The sequence below is a fragment of the Dipodomys spectabilis genome, unplaced genomic scaffold (genome assembly GCF_019054845.1).
Source record: "Dipodomys spectabilis isolate Male_0828 unplaced genomic scaffold, ASM1905484v1 ptg000098l, whole genome shotgun sequence".
Lineage (NCBI taxonomy): Eukaryota > Metazoa > Chordata > Mammalia > Rodentia > Heteromyidae > Dipodomys > Dipodomys spectabilis.
In genome coordinates, this window is record NW_024870775.1 from 6,803,475 (window position 1) to 6,823,416 (window position 19,942).

Below are 19,942 nucleotides of genomic sequence, written 5' to 3' on the forward strand. Positions count from 1 at the left end.
TCCTAGCTGGCTCTAAGGCCTTTGAAAAGCCTAATCTACCTGGCTCTTCTTTCCGAACCTCCTGGGCTCATCATCTTCCTGCTCCATTAAAGGGGCTCCATGCAAACAGTCCCCATGCATGCCAGTTATAGAGAGGGAGTGATGATGGGTAGATTCAGAAGCAGACCCTGAGTTTTGGCCCGGCTACCAGAATCCAACATTTATGTGGAAGAAAGGCGTTAGGAGAGGTCTTGGATATGCCTTATCTAGGAGAGTTCATTTACAGTAAGTGGAAAAGAGAAGTCACTTAGGCAAATTCTGAGGGTATTTTATTTTGGCAGGAAAGGGGTAGGAAACTGAAATAGATACTGGAACAAATGACTGCCTCATTTCCTATGTGGCCTTAAACTTGCTGACTTGTGAGTTGTCTACCTCTGGCCTTGATCACTGGGAGCCTTGAATTTTCCTATTGAAAGAAGATGACATGTTGCTGAGTGCCTGTGGCTCACGCCTATAATCCTAGCTACTCAGGAGGCTGAGATCTGAGGATCACAGTTCAAAGCCAGCCCCGACAGGAAAGACCGTGAGACTCTTATCTCCAATAAACCACCAGAAAACTGGAAGTGGTGCTGTGGCTCAAGTGGTAGAGTGCTCACCTGGAGCTGAAGAGCTGAGGGACATTGCCCAGGCCCAGAGTTCAAGCCCCACGACTGAAGTGGGGAAGAAAGTGGAGGACTCTTAAGGCTCACTCATTTGGTCTTTAGGACAGAGTACAGGGTCATCTCCTCCTGGGTGTTTCCATGGAGCGGAGGGCCAGCAGGCATTCTCGGTGAGGAGGAGTTGGAGAGGGTGAGGACAGCGTAGACAGTGCTGTCATTCTGGTGAGCATCAAGAGAAGGTTAGACAGGAGACAGAACTGCCCCTGACTAGCAGCCTATATCCCAAGTGCCCTGCCCCCACCCAGCTCCCCATCCTTCCACCCCCCCTCCTCTCATCTCCTTTCTTTTAGAGCTTGGAGCTGCTTACCTTGGGGCTCTGTTGGGGCTCTGTTTGTTGTCCTAGGGAGAAGAACACGAGGGAGTATTGAATGGAGGTGTGACAAGGAAGCACACAGACGGCAAGGGATGCCGGAGAGACAGCAGCTGCCAGGTAAAAGCCAGAGTCACGTGAGTGGGATGAGGTGAAGAGAGGGAGAGGGAAAGGACTGAAAGGAGGGTGGTGTGCAGATGTATATAGGTGTTTGGAGAGAATGAAGGGCTAAGGGAAGAAATGGGGGAAAGATGGTATACAACTTACTTTCATAGGCAATATTTTCATATTTCTCCTCAGTGTTTTGAGAGACTTCCCTGCAGGGGCACAGGAGGATGAGAAGGATATTAGAGGCAAATCATGGAAGAGTTCAGATACGTGATAGGGACTGATTCTTTGGGGGGAGTTGTCTGCCACCTGCCCTGACACACTTAGGGTGAACTCGATGGTGTTAGGCCTTCAGAACAAGGCTGCCTAGAAGCCCTAGAAACCCTTGGTGATGAGCTTCTGCCCAAACTGGGAGAAACATACACATACACACACACACACACACACACACACACACACACACACACACACACACCACTTAGTTTTAGGTCCTCTAAGCAAGTTGGCAGGCTGAAAGGAGACCGGAAGAAGGGCTTCTAGCCACAGGCATGAAGAGAAGGAGAGGAAGGATGGAGGGAGACTTTAGGTAAGAAGAGTATGGTGATTTTCATGTGTGTGTATATGCCAGTACCGGGGATTGAACTCAGAACCTGCATCCTTGTTTGCCTATTTTAGATTTCTGTGTAGCTAGGACTACACGTCTGATTGCTGTTCTAATTGACTTTTCCATGGGAGTCCCATCTGCACTTGTGGGAGCTAAGAGTCTCTTGGAGCTGGGTGCTGGTGGTTCATGCCTGTAATCCTGGCTGCTTAAGAGGCTAAGATCCTGCCATCACAGGTAGGAAAGTCTGTGAGACTCTTATCTACAGATAAGTCTCTTGACCACCAGAAAAACAGAAGTAGCTCTGTGGCTCAAAGTGATAGAGTGCTAGTCTGGAGCAAAAAGAGCTCAGGGATAGCACTCAGGCCCTGAGTTCAAGCTCCATGACCTACAGGGTCAAAGAAAAAAGAAAAAGAAAAAGAAAATCCTTCAATTGGTCTGCCTGGGCTGGCTTTGAACCCTGATCCTCAGATCTCATCCTCCTGAGCAGCTAGGATTACAGGCGTGAGCCACCGGCGCCTGGCCCTATTTTATCTTTTACATTATCTTTAAGTAGTCAAATAAAAGTTTAATTCAACATGTCAGTTCCCAAATACAAAGCATCTAGATTGATGTGTTCATTTTATATATACATCTATCCATCTATCTATCTATCTATCTATCTAGTGCATATTTGTTTTCTTTTTTGTTGTTCAGGTATTGGGTTTGATTGAACTCAGGGCCGGGCGCTGTCCCTGATCTCTTTCAGCTGAGGCTAATGTTCTACCACTTGAGCCCCAGCTCTGCTTCCAGCTTTTCTCTTTTGGTGATTAATTGAAGGTAAAAATTCACTGATTTTCCTGCCCAGGCTGGCTTTGAATTTTGATCCTCAGATCACAGCCTCCTGAGTAGCTAGGATTACAGGGATGAGCTATCAGCACCCGGCATGTCCATATGTTTAAGAAATAAATTAGATAAGAAAGTAAGCAAACCATGGTGGCACATGCCTATAATTTTAGTTGGCTGGGAGGCAGAGATCAGGAGGAGACAAGTTCAAGGTTATCCTGGGCAAAAGTTAACAAGAACTTAATTTAGCAAACCAGAGGTGTGTGGTGTTCCATGCCTATAACCCTAGCTATGTGGGAGACAGAGCTAGGAGGATCTTGATTTGAGGCCAGCCCTAGACCAAAAGCCTAAGATCCCATCTAAAAAGTAACTAAAGCAAAAAAAGGCAGTGCCACCAAAAACATTACATCAATATAAATATTTCGCCAAAATAAATATATTCACCTATAAAATGTGGCGTGTGTGTGTGTGTGTGTGTGTGTGTGTGTGTGTGTGTCTGTGTCTGTGTCTGTGTCTGTATCTGTATCTGTATCTATCTGTCTGTCTGTGTTTGTGTGTGTGCCAGACCTGTGGCTTGAACTCAGGGCCCAGGCACTGTCCCTGAGCCTTTCTTTTTCTCAAGGTAATTGTTCTACCATTTGAACTTCCAGCTTTTTGGTGGTTAATTGGTAGAACCAGTGTCATGGATTTTCTAACCCCTGGCTCTCTTCAAACCAGGATCCTCAGATCTCAGCCTCCTGAGTAGTTAGGATTACAGGTCAGGAGCCACAGGTACTTAGATAAAATATCTGTCATTTATTTGTGCATATTAATTGCATAAAACAATAGGTTTCACTGTGATATTTTCCTACTTAGGGAAACTTGTAAAGAAACCTCCCAAACCACCTCACTCCCAAACTTCACTCACCCCGCCCACCTCTTTGGGAGGACAAATACTCACCCTCCTGGGGCTTGGGCTGTAGTTGTCTGGCCTGTAGAAGAAGCAACATGGTGTCAGTATGACTCCCCTGTGATTCTCTGTCTCCTTCTTAACTGTGTCCCATGCTGAGCCTAACCTTGAGGGAAATGGAAGTAAGCTGAGGCCAGCCATACTTGTCCTCTTGTCCTAAGACAAGCCCTTCTGGGTCCGTCCATCCCTGTTTCCATTCTCTCTCTCTTTCTCGCTCTCTCTTTCTCTCTCTCTCTGTCTGTCTCTCTCTCTGTCTGTCTGTCTGTCTCTCTCTCTCTCTCTCTCTGAACCTTTCTCCCCTTTTTGACCTCCTTTCTTACCCTTACCCCACTTTTCTCACTTTCCTTCCTCTGCACTTTTCCCACTTCTTTCCTTGCCCTCACCAAACATCTTCTTTGGGTTTCCTTCTGTACTGGCTGTTTCTGGTCCCACAGACTGAGTTTCCTGGTTGGAATCCTGTTCAGACTTCTGCTGCTTCCTTGGGCCATTCCTCATACCTCAACTGCTCTTCTTTCCTTATGGAGGGCAGGGTGGGTGTGTCTCAGCACTATTATTATTAGTATTATTAGTATTACTGTCAGTCTTGGGACTTGAATTCGGGGCCTAGGCGCCATCCCTGAATTCTTTTTCCCAAAGCTAGTGCTCTACCACTGAGAGCTACAGTTTCACTTTTGGCTTTCTGATGGTCAGTTGGAAATAAGAGTTCCACAAACTTTCCTGCTGGGTTGGCCTTTGCTTCGCAGCCTCCTGAGAAGCTAGAATTACAGATATGATCTGCCAGCGCCCAGTTTATACCCTTCTTGAAAACCATTTATTTGGGTGTACTTGACAATTTACTTCAGGGCTGTGGTGTGTTCCAGCCATCCATTTGTCTGTCTTTGTGCTGTTTTGCTCACTGTAGCATTGGGAAATTTTTATGAAATCAGCCAGTGCAAATCCTCCACTCTTGGCTATGAATTTTAGAAGATGAGCTATTCATTTTTGAAATGAAAAGTCATTGAGCAAAAAGCTCAGGGATCGCTCCTATGTCCTGTGTTCAAGCCTCATGACCAAACTCCAATCTTGATTTTGATAGTAGTTGCTTTAAATCTGTTTTGAAAAGTACATACATCTTGTCTTATTCTTCTCCTCCAAGAATAGGAAATCTTTCCATTTCTTTGTGTCTTCCTTAATTTCTTTCAATATTGTCTTGTGCTTTGGTGTTAGTGTATGAATCCTTCACCTTCTTGGTTTAGTTTTTTCCTAAGTGTTTCTATTTTATTGACTGTTGCTATTATAGATGGAATGACAATCTTGATTTTTCTCTTCGGATGGATCCTTTGTTATAAACCATCTAAGGACACTTCGTGGCCCTAGCCGTTTCCCTCCATCCTTTGCGCTGCTGCGTCCTGGCTGCCCTCACACACTGATGTCCTCACTGCAGGAAGCTGAGATGGTCATGTGCCTGCTCACTGTGCCTCTGGGATCTGATGTTGTTGGCTTTGATTTACAAGACCCTCTTCTCTCATCTCTCTTCTCCTCTACCAGCCAGGAGCTAACTGACAGTTCTGTGAATGTTTTTCTCTCTTTGATGGCCAGGAAGTTTCTTCACCCCTACTCCCAGCTCTTGCCTGGCTTGTTCTTTTTATACCTTCAGAGGTTTTATCTTCTGCTAAGCACCCCTCTCTGGCTCCCTTTCTTTCTACTGACATTGTTTGGCACTACCATAGCTTTCCCAATAAACAATGAGCACCAACACTTCTGAGCACAAAGGTCATGAAAAGCAGGCTCTGTTCTTGGGTTTTGATTTGCCCAGCTCAAGCCAGGCTCTGCAATGTGTGCACTGGTTTCTGAACTGAGACAATTTCCTGTCCCTTCTGCTCTGTTCTTACCTTTCCCAGTGTGGGCTGACTCTTCTCCAGGAAACAAAAGGATGAGACAGGACTAAATCATGAGAGAAGACCTGACAAACCATGCCATTGTGTGCTATTGCTGGTTTGCACAGGTATCTGCATTTTGAGTAAGCATCTTAACTGTTTGTAATGCAAGGGGGTTCAAAAACACTCATTTGGAAGCACAATGAGAGGCCAGCCATGAGCCACTTACCTTTCCTTCTCCACCTGAGAAAGGCCACCAGTACTAGCACCCCAGTTATGAGCATAGCAGTGGCCACTGCCACCCCAACAATGGCTCCTAGACTCAGGGGCTGAGACTCTGAGACTGTGAAGCCAGCTGAGGTAACTTCAGAGGCTACACTGGTGCTTCTCTCAGTGGTGGTCTTCATCTGGGTGGTGGTCTTGATGGCTGGGGAAAGATCAGAAGTCAGAAGATTCTCCTGAAAGAGTGGGAATTTGTGAGTGACAGGTCAGATCTCATCTTGTTCAGAGGAATATGGAGAGGGGAGCAGTTCTCAGAGATCCACTCAGAGAGGAAGAGAGGGAGGCTTAGACTCCAGATGAGCAGGGCTGGGTAGAGGGATGCAAGTGTTAGAGCAGCTGCCTAGCAAGTGCCAGGCCCTGAATTCAAACTCCAGTACCTCCAAACAAACAAACACAAAAGGATTCCAAACAACCAAGTTTAAATCCTGACTCTGTACTACTTTTCTTTTTTTCTTTCTTTTTTTTTTTCTTTTCTTTCTTTTTTTTTTTTTTGTCCATCATGGAGCTTGAACTCTGGGCCTGAGCACTGTCCTTGTGCCCTTCAGCTCAAGGTGATTGCTCTACCACTTGAGCCACAGTGCCACTTCTGGTTTTCTAGTGGTTTATTGGAGATGAAAGTCTCAGGGAGGGCTGGGAAAGGTGGCTCAGTGGTAGAGCACTTGCCTTGCATGCATGAGGCCCTGGGTTCAATTCCTCAGCACCACATAAGCAAAAAGAAAAAAGCCGGAAGTGTGGCTGTGGCTCAAGTAGTAGAGCTCTAGCCTTGAGCTGAAGAGCTGAGGGACAGCGCCCAGGCCCAGAGTTTAGGCCCCATGACCAGATCCAAAACAAAAAAAAAAAGTCTCAGGGACTTTCCTGCCCGGGCTGGCTTTGAACCTCAGATCTCAGCCTACTGAGTAGCTCAGATTACAGGCAGGAGCCACCAGCGCCCAGCTATGTACCATTTTTCAATAGTGAATAAGAAGTCACTTCACTACTCAGAAATAAATCACAGTAATAGAGCATCATTTTTGCCATAAAATCTATGAAACATAAAATATACCATTTAATCATCTGCAAGGGTGAATTTCAGTGGAACCGAGTACATTCATGTTACTGTACAGCCATTACTCTCTGCCAAATTCTAGAATTTTCTCATTATCCTAAATGGAAAGAAACTATGTGTACCCATTAAACTATTCCTTTTGTCCATGCTTATGAGGAATTAATTATTTAAAAAACTGAATGCTGGTGGCTCATGCCTGTCATCCTAGCTCCCTAGGAGGTTTAGATCTGAGGATCATAGTTTGGAGGCAACCCGGGAAGGAAACTCTGAGGCTCTTATTTTCAGTTAACCAGCAAAAAGCCAAAAGTGGGGTTGTGGCTCTAGTTCTAGTTGGTAGAACACCAACCTTGAGCAAAAAGGCTAAGGCATACGCCCTGAATTTAAGCCATAAGACTAGCACAAAAAGGAAAAAGAAAATGATATTCATAAAGAATTACCTGTATCAAAACTACTATTCTGTACCCATAAATATTCATACTTAAAAATTAATTAGGAAGAAAATGAAACACTATAAAAGAAGAAAATAATAACAGCATAAATCTCTCAATTGAGAACTAAAATGTTTTTAATATAATTTTATTGTTATGATTAAGGTTCTATTAAGGGGCTGCCATTTCATAAGGCAGTTCTGAGAGCAGTTCCTTTTGGACAGTGTCACCCCTTCCCTCACTTTCCCTGTTTCCTGTGCCCTCTCACAAGTTGTATAGTTCATTTTGCACATTGTGTCTGCCGAGTACCGTGACTGCATTTGGAGATCTAGAAGATTTTTAAATTAGTTAAAGATAAAATTCATAACAACATTCTGTTTAGAAAATAAAAATTGATTGGCTGGGAATGTGGCCTAGTGGCAGAGTGATTGCCTAGCATGCATGAAGCCCTGAGTTTGATTCCTCAGTACCACATACACAGGAAAGGCTGGAAGTGGCACTGTGGCTCAAGTGGTAGTGCTAGCCTTGAGCACAGAGAGGCTCAGGGACAGCGCCCAGGCCCTGAGTTCAAGCCCCAGGACACCCCCCCCCAATGTGTGTGTGTGTGTGTGTGTGTAAATCCTAGGGCAATAATGATTTATTTTCTTTTTTAGAAAAAACTGTAATATCACTAAAGAAGTAGCCTAAATTCACACTAGTTAATGCTTTTTTCTTTGAGAGGCAAAGGGGAGGGGAAGCAGTGCTGGTTTGGGGATGTTATTGTCAAGAAGAATCAAAGAATGATATTGGCAGGGCCCTGAGAAGAGGTCAGAGGTCAGGGAGAAGAAAGTGAGAAGATTTGAAGTGTGAGGACTGAGGGGATGTGGAGCTGGGGAGGGGGTTCACCTTCAGTGATGGTGAGTTGGGTCCCTTTGATGGACTGCCACTGCTGCTCACCCTTTTTCTTTGTCTTCAGATGGACGCGGCAGAAGTACATGGTCTCGTCCTCCTTCCGAAGGTTCAAAATGGACAGGGAGCCCGAGTTCCCATTCTTTGTGAAGTTCAGGACCAGCCGGTCCTTGAAATGCTTATGGATGAAAGGTGGGGTCATGTTGTAGATGAACTCCCTGTGGAAGCTCTTCCATCTCCAAAACACCTTCACCTCAGGATCCTGGGCCAACTCCCAGGGATGGAAGAAGCTGAAAGGGATTTCGATGGAGCCTCCCACAATGGCAGAGAGGTGTCCTGGCTGCAGCATCCCAAAGTTTCCGTCTGTGAGGAAGGGGAAGGAATGTGAAGCCAGTCCCTGCCAGAGGGGAGGCAGAGACGAACCCCAGATGCTCCTGCACCTGCATTCCCAGGGTCTGGTGGGACAGATGGCAGGGCTGACCCTCTCCAGGCTTGGGAGAGGAAAGTGGGTGAAGGGTTGGTCCTGGCCACCTCCTCCCACACAGCCCTCTGCACATGCCCAGCCCCCAGGCTCCCTGTGGCTTGATGGTTGTGGCCACTCACCAGCTGTCAGGACTCCTGCAGGCAGTAGCAGCAGTGCCACCAGGACCCACCCCATAGCTGGTCTCCTCTGGGGGAGGAGGCCTGCTGAGTGCCACAGCCCGAGAGGAGGCCTTGACAGAGCCCTGGGGGCTTGCACAAGTGGGGTGAGTGTCCCGTGGAGATTCTGGATCAGACTGCTTCTCCCCAGGGCTGAGGGAGGATGTTCACTTTCCCATCTCCACCTCCTTGTGGCCCACAACTTCCTTCACCATGTGGCTTCTCCTTTTCTTAAATTGCAGAAGGGCCTCCCTTGTGCAGTCCTCCAGCCTCCACCTCCCATTTGGTGCTGAGAGACTCACCTTGCCCTTGGCCTCACCTGTTCCATCTTAACTACCTGCCTTGTCTGATCCTTCGCCATGGCCTGTGCAGTCTCCACTTCCCCTTCTCATCCTTCTCCTCCCCCTTCCTCTCCCAATTTCCCTTCCTCCCATCTCTGGGTGTCTCTGTCCTTGACTCTTGTCCCCCAGTCTCTCCTCCCAGGGGAAGGGGCTGCCCCGGGCCAGGGCTGGCTCCTTCAGAGAGAGGAAGGTGGGCATGAGTCTTTGCTCAGCTTTGCTCCCAGAGTCAGGTCTTAGAAAGGGCGAGGAAGATGATGGTCCTGGGATCACTGGAATACCAAGGCGCACTGGTGTGTGTTTTTTCCTTGTCTTCCCCTCCAGGCTGGATCAGGATCCTGCAGTTTTCATGTGTCCAGGCCACCTCTCTTGCAACTGGCTGCCACCTTCCTCAGGTGCAGAGATGACTCACTCAGTGACTCTGGGTGTCACATTGCCCTGCGGGTACCTTTGTGCCCTCCTGCCAGGCCATGTGTCACAGGGTGGGTCTGGTTCTGGACTTTGGGATCTACTTTAGACTTCTGCTGAGCTGCGGCTCTGGCCTGGCTGCATGGCACAGTTTCTGGCTGCCAACGTTAGAATACTGAAACTCCAGTAGTGGGGACCCCAGGTCATCCCTAGGACCTAGCTTGGGTTGGGGGCAAAGAAGACTCAGAGCAGCAATGAGTCACACATTTCCTAGTCCATGGCACACTCTGACACAAATGAGAGGCGTTGGGTGGAGGTTTGGTGATTCACAGGCTGGCTCTGTGGGAGTCTGTGCCCACCTGTGCCCAGGAGGAGCCTGGTGTCAGCTTAATGAGGGGACAGGGAAGATGGGATTATGTGTGAGAAAGTATCATGCGGCCATCACTGTGTGCAGAGGGTAACTTCCCTTTTTCCTCAACTTCCCCTTAATCCTTGCTCTCTCTTCTGTGCTGATCCCCAAGCTTGCCAAGCTATTTCTGCTTTCTCTCCCTATGTGCTTTCTTTTCTTCCTTCCCACAAGTGAGATGTTCTGGAGACCCCTGTAGCCTTGCTGGTCTCCAAACCCCCATTCCTTTGTTCTCAGTTTCCAGGCATTTTTGGATGGAACATGTTGATACCTCCACTGGGGAAACGGAGGCACTGGGCTTTTGGGCTGAATTAGTCCCTGATGAGAAGGTAGTCACCAGACAGGTTGCAGGGCCTGGCAGCCTGGGAGCCACCCTCAGAGTTACATTCTAGCCTTGTGCAAGTCATCCACCTGACTGCTGATGGATGAGCCTGAGGGGCCAGGTGTGGCCCGTACTCCATGCTCATGGGACAGGTCCACGCTGTCTCCTGTGGTGTGCAATCCCACCAGCAGCAGTGTGGGGAGGTGATTTATCTGGGTCTGGGAGGCACCTGGGGTCCTGGTGCTCGCATGGTCCTGGGGAGAGGCAGATTTGGAGGCTCAGGTGGGATTCATGGTCCATATTTTGAGGACATCTGTGTCCTCCCTCCCTCGGATCCAGATCACCTGCTCAAGGCTGAGCTGTGTTCTTTTGTTTTCTTTCAATGCAGTCAAGGGCTGAGTCCCTGGGAACAGCGCACATGGCAATGGTTGAGCCTCAGGGGCCTGTGTTTTATACACTGCTGACCACCTTGGCCCCTGGGTTCCAGGCAGGCACTGCCATGGTCAGGGGTGGGGTCCCGCAGACTCAGGTGGGGTTCTCTCCATGGGGTAGAGGTGACAGATAGTTGAGGTTCAGCTTCCAGCCACTACCACCATGGGGACACAGTGTCCACTGCACTGCTGCTCACACCTGGAGGCCTTCCTTCCCCTGAGAGCCTCTCCCATCTCTCTTAGACTCTGGGACCCCTGAGTGCCACTCCTCTGTTCCATGAGGGCCTAAAAATGCCTAGTTCTGGCCAGGCCTAAGCAAGTCAGCCTACGCAGAGTGGCTCAACAGCGGGGAGTCTTCTGGTTTGCAGTCTTCAGACCCTCAGGCCCTTTGTCCTTCTTAGGTACCCAAAGGCAGAGGCATCCCAATCCCTCCATCCCTCCTTCCCTGTCCTGCCACACCAAGACTTCACCACCACCACCCCCACCACCACCCCCATGCTGTGCCCCTCTCCTCTGGATCTACCCTGGCTCTGGCCTCCACTGCTGTCCTCCTAGACACCTGGGTGTTGAGGCTGCGTGTGGAACAGAAACCACCTTGCACAGGCTTTGGTTGGTCCACTACACTCGTTCCTGTGGCCACACATGCCGACCTAAGAATGAAATGGTGCACGACGATGCCACAGAAGGGGTCCTGGAGAGGACAACTCCCACATGCCTGTCCAGGGCTCAAGGCCCAGGAGGATCAGTGGAAGAGGCGTGGTCAGGCCTTGTGTGGCCTGGCTGCCAGCTTCAACCTCCCTGTCTGGAAGAATCCATCTCCCACCTACTGTGTAACACCTGGCACCACTAAGGAGCAGCCTGAGGGGAACTCAGGTCACAGGAGGAAGGTCACCAACAGCCATGCTGAGAGGCCAGAGACTTCACAGGTAACTCCAAGCCCTGGAGGAAGTCTGACAATTAAAGTAGTTCTACAATGGGACATAATGTGTCATTTTCATACACGGATATAATATACTTTCATCATAGTCATCTTCTATTACTTGGTACTTGGGTTTGAATGCAGCACTTGGTGTTTGCTAGGTAGGCAATTTACCACTTGAGACACAACCATAGTTGTTGTCTACGTTAATTTTTCAGCCTCAGACTACAATCATCCTACCTCAGCCTCCTGAGTAGCTGGGGATACAGTGTGTGCCACCATGCCCAGCTAGATGCTGTTCTTGTGGCTTTTCTGGAAGCAGTGCCAGCCCTATGTCCATCAGAAGTCCTGACTGATGTCCCCAGCCTCCTTTGGGAAGGAACCAGCTCAGTCCTGGGCAGTACCAGCTGGGCCTAATGCAGACTGATGTCCAGGAAGCTGACTGCGATGAGCACAAACACAGGCTCTTGGAGGATCCAGTCTCTCCAGAGAAATAAAGTGGGTATGAAAATCCATTTTGTGCATATATACATATATATATATATATATATATATAATTTTTGTATGCTGGTCCTGGAGCTTGATTTTGGGGCCTGGGCACTGACCCTGAGGCTTTACCACTCAAGGCTGTTGCTCTCTCTATATATAAATACTACAATCTGGGCACTGGTGGCTCATGCCTGTAATCCTAGCTACTTAAGAGGCTGAGATCGGAGGATTGTGGTTCAATGCTGGGCAGGAAAGTCTGTGAGACTCTTTTCTCCAATTAACCTCCCAAAAAGCCAGAAGTGGAGCTGTGGGCTCAAGTGGTAGAGTGCTAGCCTTGAGCAAAAGAGCTCAGGGACACCATTCTGGCCCTGCCTGAGTTCAAGCCCCAGGACTGGCACCACAAATAAAATAATAATAATTTCAAAATCCCAATTGTGTCTCCCACCTTCAAACACACAGTATTTCTCTTTCCTCCTCTGGCTTTCAAGCAGAGCTGAGGAAGCCATGTGACTTCAGTGGAACCAGAATGAGATGGTGAAGGAGATGCTTTTGGCCAGGCTCTCTGGCTTTTCAGAATGAGAGAATTTATAAGGAACTTAAGAAAACTCAGAGAAGCCATGTGGGCAACATGAGGGAAGGCAGGGGAGCGCCTCTCCCAGGCTGGAGTCCTCACCTTGTGTGGTAGTGGGCAGGGTGCATAGGTGCTCGGCCCAGGCTGGCACATTCCTGCAGACACATCTGTCTCAGGGACACGGAAGGCTCATGCTCTGTGGGCAGAGACCCAGAGGTGCCTCTCCCCCCGCCCCTACCCCAGGCCTTGGCACAACCTTAGGGAAAAGGAAGGAGGCTAGAAGACTCAGGAATTAAATTTTCCACCCACCAATTTTCCAGAAAGGAAAATGAGTTGAGACTCAGTGACTGCTGCATTTACTTTACTTGTACATATGTTTGTCTTCGTGCTGCTCCTGGGGCTCGAGCTGCACTTCTTAACTAATCCTTGGTCAGACCTCCTCCTTCTGTGGCCTCCAAGAGGCTACAAGAATGACCCCCAGCTCCGGTCTGCTGCTGTCCACAAGGTGTAGTCTGTTACCGGCTCTCACCCATTGAAACAAGTCAAATATACCCTCCTTATTTTCTCTGCATTCTGGGCCTCCTGGCAGGAAGCCAGGGTCTTCTCGAGTTTCCCTCGGTTGGTCTTGGCCAGTTTCCTACTCGTTATTTCTCTGCCTCTGACTCATGCACTTCAGTGCTGCTTCTCCAAGCAATCCCCATTTAGCCCACAGCCAGGGTTCTCAGGGGTCTGTGCTAGTAGCATGCCTCGAGGCATTCCATCCTACACCCAGGCAGGATGGGGAGAGGCCAAGGATACTGCAGAACTCTATGGAGAGAGGCCTCCTCTCCCATCACTGTGTCCTGTCACATCAAGCAAGGCACAGACTCTTCTCCCGTCCTGTAACCTTGTCATCTCTGGGCTATGGATCCCAGGGTTCAAAGGAATGATTCAATGAATGTTCTTAGCAACCTAGAAGAAAAATCTCTACACTTTGTAATTCTACAATTCACCTCTGGCAGAGCTCATGGCCATACAATGGATTAAAAAGAAAAAAGATAAGACTTGCTAGGCCCAGTGCCATATGCCTGTAATTCCAGCATTCAGGAGGGGGGCAAGAAGGATGGGGGGGCGTGGAGTATCAAGTCCTGGCTAGCCTGAGCAATCTAGCAAGACCCTGTCATAAAATGGGTAGTTCAGTGGCAGAGCATTCACCTAGTAGAAAGCTCTGGGTTTATTTAAAATGGCTTAAAAATAATGATGAAGGCTGGACACTAGTGGCTCATGCCTGTAAACCTAGCTATTCGGGAGGCTGTGATATGAAGATCATGGTCCAAAGATAGCCCTGGCAGGAAAGTCTATGAGACTTTTTTTTTTGCCAGTTCTCAGGCTTGAACCCAGGGCCTGGGCACTGTTCCTGAGCTGCTTTTTGCTCAAGGCTAGCACTCTACCACTTGAGTAAAGGCCACTTCTGGCCTTTTCTGCTTATGTGGTACTGAGTAATCAAACCCAGGGCTTCATGCATGCTAGGCAAGCACTCTATCACTAAGCCACATTCCCAGCCCCTATGAGACTCTTATCTCCAATTACCTATCAAAAAGCCAGAAGTAGAAATGTGGCTCAAGTGATAGAGCACCAGCAGCCTTGAGTGAAAAAGCCAAGGGATCTGAGTTCAAGCCCCAATACAAGCTATATAGGTGTGTATGTGTATGCGTGCATGCATGTGTGTGTGTGTGTGTGTTTTGTCAGTTGTGGGGCTTGAACTCTGGGTCTGGGACTGTCTCTGAGCTCTTTGTACTCAAGGCTTGCTCTCTATGAGCCACAGCACAACTACTGTTTTGGGGTTTTTTTGTCAGTCCTGGGGCTTGAACTCAGGGCCTGGGGGCTGTCCCTGAGCTTCTTTTGCTCAAGGCTAGTACTCTACTACTTGAACCATAGTGCCACTTTCAGCTTTTTCTGTTTATGTGGTACTGAGGAATTGAACCCAGGGCTTCATGCATGCTAGGCAAGCACTCTACCACTAAGCCACATCCCAGTTCACATCTGTTTTTTTTTTGAAAAGTTAATTGGAGATAGTCTCGCAGAGATTCTTCTTTCCAGGGCTTTGAACCACGATCCTCAGCTCTCAGTCTCCTGAGTAGCTAGAATTATAGGCGTGAGCCATGGGTGCCTGGTTAGTAAAATATATTTTAAATATATTTTATTAAATTTACATTTACATTAAATTTATATTTATTATATTTATATACTTATATTGAATTTATATTAAATAGTATATTAAATATATATTAAAATGTATTTACTTCATTAACTTACCCATTTGCATTTGAAATGAGTTATACAAAACTCAGTGCTTGGGGGCTGGGAAGGTGGCTCAGTGGTAGAGCGCTTGCCTTGCATGCCTGAGGCCCTGGGTTCGATTCCTCAGCACCACATAAGCAAAAAGAAAAAAGCCGGAAGTAGTGCTGTGGCTCAAGTGGTAGAGAGCTAGCCTTGAGCTGAAGAGCTGAGGGACAGTGCCTAGGCCCAGAGTTCAGGCCCCACGACCGGACCCAAAAAAAAAAAAAAGAAAAAACTCAGTGCTTACATAAGCACAACTTTTTGATGAAGACCCGAAACTTTGGAGTCTTTGCATTTCAGCCTGCTTGCTACCATGACAACACAGCAGATCAGCTTTAGACTATCTCATCAATCTTGTAGATGCCCAAACAGAGATGTTTGGGCCTTATCTGGGGATAAAGGCTAGGGGTACAACCCATTCATTCCCTTCTGGAGCACAATGGTGGCTGACACTGATTCGTGGCAGGAACCTCACCAACAGCTCTTGGTTTGTATATCTATGTACACTGGGCCTTGCTAGGTAGGGAGTTAGCATGGCATAAAGGGTAGGTCCTAAGATCGAATGATTAATCATCTAAAGCAAGAGGAGGCAGAAACTCTGTTTATCATCTGAATCCACAAGCTTGCATGACATCATTTCTACCACAATCTATGTTGAAGCAGTCATAGAGCTCATACCCAAGGAGAGAGGACACTGACACATAATGATGCGTTAAAGTTCAGGGAGTATGGTAACAAACTCCCACAGATTCTGAGGCTGGGTCAATCTACCACATTGGACTTTCTGATCCAAAATACATGAAGATTTATCTGTATCTACAAACGCTCAGTTTCTTGAGCTCTGCAAAGCCCTTTAAGTGTATCAAGACACCATTCTCCTGGATTCCCAGTAGCCTTTAATTTTCCATTTCTAGATTGCATTAAGACTCCTTTCTCTGGAGCTGCCCAACCCATACACAGGCCTAGGATTTTAGGTGGGTGAGCCTCCCACCAGGGCACTACCAGGCCACCTTTCCAACCCCTTCCTGCTCTTATCTGAGGGTGAGAAAGAGGGAAGTGAGCAACAAGCTGGGGGAAGTGGTCTAAATGGTTTTGGTGAAGTAGTCTGGTCACCAGAAGTAGTGGTTGTGCCTGCACAGCACTGGCTGGCTGTGTTCTGCCTGGAGGGTCCCAGGCATGAACCTGGAGTTAGAGGTATCCAGGACAGGGAAGAACTGGAAGTCATTATCTACCAGGATAATGAAGGGTTCCTTAAACCATAGAACAGTAGCAAAAGCAGAAAGAAACCCAAGTGTCTTCATCTCTGTGACTGATTGTCAGGAGGAAAGAGTTGAGGTACTGTGCTGCTGCAAAGGCTGAACAAGAACCAGCAAGTCATTGGCAGGAGGCAGGAAGAAGCTCCCCCAAGGCCATTTTGTAGCAGTGCTGGTGAGATGATCAGCACAGCAGAGATAAGCTCTGGAGAACATGGCTGGACTTGTGGATCACTTGTGAAGGAAGGATGAAGGTAGACTTGGATTGGCAAGGCTGGACATGTACAGTACCTTCTGTTTCCTGTTAGCTATTATGATATAAAATTATAAACCATAGCATGTTTTTGATGAGGGGGTGAAATTACCCTATTAAGAGCTCCTGGTTGATGACCGCCAACGTCCAGTCTCAGAGGGTATGATGGGAGTTTCACAAGGCTCCACCCTACCTATCAGCACCCCTTCCCACCAGCTCAACTGCTTGGAGATTAGCCAGTCTCTTCTAACTTCTGCACCACCTACCTCTCCCTGGCTGAGCCATCCATCCTGGAGAGCCCACAAAGGCCCGGTGGTATGGGCCACCTGACTACAGGGCTATGGTGCCAAAGACTCCAACCAGTAACAGTGTGCCAAGCTCAAGCCACATCAAGGAGCCAGCTGGCTGGAACATTTATTAAGCTCTCCACTATGGCTTATAGGAATCTGGGAAGAAATCACAAATGAACAATTACCCAGGACTTTATTAACAAATTCAGAGAGGCAGTGTTGAAGCTCCCACCCCACTCCAAACAGCAGAAAGCAGGCAGAGGGGAGGCCAGGTGCTCATGGCTTTTCTACCAGCCACCAAGAGAGAAAGGGAGGCCAGAAAGGCAGGGCGGCCCCTCCTTCCTCTCAGGGCTGGGACTGAAGCCATGTTTCATTGTGCTCCTTCTTCTTGTTCATCTTTTCCAAGTGCTTATGTCCTTGAGTGGGGAATGGAGAGAGGGGAGGGGAAGAACATGTCAGAAATCCTGTAAGGAGGATGGAAGGAAGATGCAGTCACAGCTACAGGCCCAGGGGCCAGCAGAAGCACCATGCACCCTGAGCTGGTGAGTCTGTCTCCTCCCCTAACCCCCAAAGCTCCGGAGCAGCCACGGAGATGCCCAAGAACCTTTCTTTTCTTTACTTGACACTGCAGTGGCATGCTGGCATTTGAGAGAACACAGCCAGGTCTGGGATTCACCTCAATGCTGAGCTCTGTGGTGTCTAGGAGGTCCAGACCATGCTCGCTGAGGGAGGAGGGGCTTCCAGGCTCCTAGAACAAATGGGTCAAAAATTATAGTAGTCTCTGAACCCCTGTCATTGCCAATGGAAACATGGTTCCAGTTGAGTTCCAAAGAACAAGTCCCAGGGTCCCCCCCACAGTCCCCTCTCTCTTGGCCTGCTGAGTCCCTTAAAATTCATTCAGCTTTTGGAGCCAGAGGATGGGAATCTCCTTAGGACAGATCAAAGAGGTTTTGCTTCCTGGTCTCTGCTGTGACAATGGCATTGTTTGGATCTTCCTGAGCACAAGGCCATCCTCCCCCTGCTGTATCCCACCTTCTCCCATCCTCTCCTTCCCTCTCCCCAGAGCAGAACAGAGAGGAGCACAGATGATACATATTGTGCTGCAGACAGTGTATGGAGCTCGTTCAGATCTGTATAATGAAATCCAACCACACAATGGTAAAATCAGCAGGAGGTAGGGTAGGGCCTTTGGGAGGTGGTGAGGTCAAAGGGATTAGTGCCTTTCTAAGAGGCCAGAGAGCTAGCTTGCTGTTTTCTACATGGGAGGACATGAAACACTGACACTCTGAAGTGGCAGCTGCCCTCACCTGAGTTGGCTGTGCTGACCCTGCTCTCTACAGAATCAATGTATGTTGTTTATCAGCCACTAGGCTGTAGTGCTGTTATGGCAGTTCAGGCTGCCATAACATAAGGTACTTTCATCTTGGACTTTGTGTCAAGATGAGAAACAGGCTGAGAAGAAGGAGTAGATAAATTGATATAGAACTGAGGATTCATGTTTCAGTCACCTCACTCAAGCCCCAAGCTTTGCCTTCTGCAGCAAGTAGGAGAACCTTTTCCTGGAAGGACAGACAGCCAGGGCAGGGGGAACAGGGGCCGGCAGTCTTAGGAGAGAGCAGGGAAACAGGGCAGGGCAGGGGGTGGGAGAGGAAGTGTTGCAAGGGTGAACTGATGATCCTGAATTCCTGGCTGTAGGAAGAACTGAATTTTAAGAGGCTCAGACATAATACTTATTTGGGACTTAGGAGGTAGAGTGCTATTCCAAGTTTTTGCCATTTTTTAACTTATTTTCCTATTTCTTTCGTAAAAGCAGAGTCCATGCCAAGTCTGCAATAACTCATCCCACTTTTCTTCTCCTTTGTGATTCTTTCCACTGCTGTCCTAAGCAGTGTTCTGAGAGAAGAACTGCCACATGCCTGTAGCCTATCAGCCTCAGGGTCTGAAGGACGAGAAGAATGCTGAGGGCACATACCTTGTCTGCATCTTGCCACTCCTCACTTGATTCATTCAGGATTCCTAGTTCTTCCTCATCCTCTTCCATCAGGCGGAGACTACCAGTAATGGCAAAAAGTAGGGGATTTCAAACGGTTATTTTAGGCCTAAGAGTTTCTCAGAGATACTCAGGAAAGGATGAGAACCAAGCAGAGTTGGGCTCTAAGTTCCCAAACCTGCACCAGTGAGTACTTCTCTTTACACAGTAGAGCTGGCTCTAGACTGTGCTGGAAGAAAGGGTTCTAGGACTAAGGCAAATCCAAAAAGCACTGGCAGTTTCCTGCTCTGAGTTAGGTGAGAAGCTCTCAAAGTGACTGATGTGCAGTGTAGCCACAAGAGAATGGGAAACTCACCGAGTCAATGGGCTGTCCTGACCAGGACTTGGAAGGGCTGGTGGAACTCCAAAATACAGTGCACCTGAGTGCCTTGATTGCTGGGTTCTTGAGAAGGGCAGGCTGTTGAGAATGAAACAGGATCAGTGACAGGAGAAAAATAAAGGTAACACAACTCACTCCTGTAATCCTAGCTACTCAGGAGGCTAATAAGACCTGGAAGTCTGAAACCAATCTGGGCAAGACCGTCATCTTCAAAATAACCAACAAAAGGCCAGGCTTGAGGTATGGCTCAAGTGGCAGCCAGCCAGCAGTGAGCAGTCAAGTTTACTTAGTGCTTACTGGCACTGGCAAAAAATAAATAAAGGGTAAAAGAGGTAAGATGGCTAGTGTTAAAAACCAGAGTATGTGTGAAACTGTAAACTGTACTCCATGTTTATAACAACAACAAAAAGAAAGAGTGCAAGAGAGACATTTTGAAGCTATAAAAGGGAAAAATGTAAGATCACCCAGGGTCCACAGTATGCTGCAGTGGGAACAAACAAATACTAAACCAATCCTAAATCACAACAACAAACTGGGGACTAGCTGGTCCCCTTTCAGCCTCACCGGCAGACAAACTCCAGTCTTGAGCCATCTTCTTCTTCCTTCTTGCCCACTGTCACCAGTGGCTGCCTGTTTCTCAGCACCGTGGAAGTGAGGGTGGGTGTGGGCGGGACACTGCTCAGCTGCAGGCTCTCCTCCTGGGATGAGGATGTGGAGGATGTGGAGGATGTAGAGGGCGTGGAGGATGTGCTCTCTTCCTGAGAGGAGGAAGAATCCTCTCTCTGATGCTGGTAGGAGCCTACAAGAAAGCAGATGGGATCTGCCCTGTGCAGCTTTACTTTCCCAAGACCTACTCAGATTTGGTAAGGGAAAGTTAAGCAAAAGAAAATGGAAAACTCATATGGCCTGTCCTCAAAATTGAGCAGAGTCCTGAATGCATACCCC

At 48.1% G+C, this 19,942-nt stretch overlaps 2 protein-coding genes across 3 annotated transcripts in view; both read right to left on the bottom strand.

The window, feature by feature from the left end:
* Positions 1-618: 618 nt before the first annotated feature.
* LOC122113543 (paired immunoglobulin-like type 2 receptor alpha) lies at positions 619-8,799 on the bottom strand. Of its 2 annotated transcripts, none has more exons than XM_042686554.1 (7): positions 8,594-8,799; positions 8,039-8,353; positions 5,577-5,774; positions 3,483-3,513; positions 1,276-1,325; positions 1,006-1,037; positions 619-857 (listed from the first exon to the last, which is right to left on the bottom strand). In XM_042686554.1, exons 1-7 carry the CDS (start codon positions 8,646-8,648, stop codon positions 729-731), a joined length of 810 nt encoding a protein of 269 aa, XP_042542488.1. In that variant the 5' UTR covers positions 8,649-8,799; the 3' UTR covers positions 619-728. The 2 variants fall into 2 exon arrangements, with proteins under 2 accessions (XP_042542488.1, XP_042542487.1); XM_042686553.1 differs by having other exon boundaries at positions 7,988-8,353.
* An 8,068-nt stretch (positions 8,800-16,867) lies between these two features.
* Positions 16,868-19,942, bottom strand: part of Stag3 (stromal antigen 3) — a 36,266-nt gene continuing 33,191 nt past the window's right edge. Inside the window, exons 29-33 of the mRNA XM_042686725.1 lie at positions 19,562-19,747; positions 18,974-19,075; positions 18,601-18,679; positions 17,305-17,376; positions 16,868-17,044 (exon numbers count right to left, since the gene is read on the bottom strand). Coding sequence (XP_042542659.1) covers positions 17,021-17,044; positions 17,305-17,376; positions 18,601-18,679; positions 18,974-19,075; positions 19,562-19,747 — 463 coding nt within the window. The 3' untranslated portion in view covers positions 16,868-17,020. The remainder of the gene's footprint in view (positions 17,045-17,304; positions 17,377-18,600; positions 18,680-18,973; positions 19,076-19,561; positions 19,748-19,942) is intronic.

Bases quoted from the DNA above. Each gene is read 5' to 3' on its own strand.
- LOC122113543 (XM_042686553.1), bottom strand. From the start codon at position 8,648: ATGGGGTGGGTCCTGGTGGCACTGCTGCTACTGCCTGCAGGAGTCCTG. The intron at 3,514-5,576 runs GTAAGTGGCTCA...CTTCTTCTACAG, and splicing joins TCTCAGGTGGAGAAGGAAAG to GCCAGACAACTACAGCCCAA. The intron at 858-1,005 runs GTAAGCAGCTCC...GATGCTCACCAG, and splicing joins AGCCCCAACAGAGCCCCAAG to AATGACAGCACTGTCTACGC.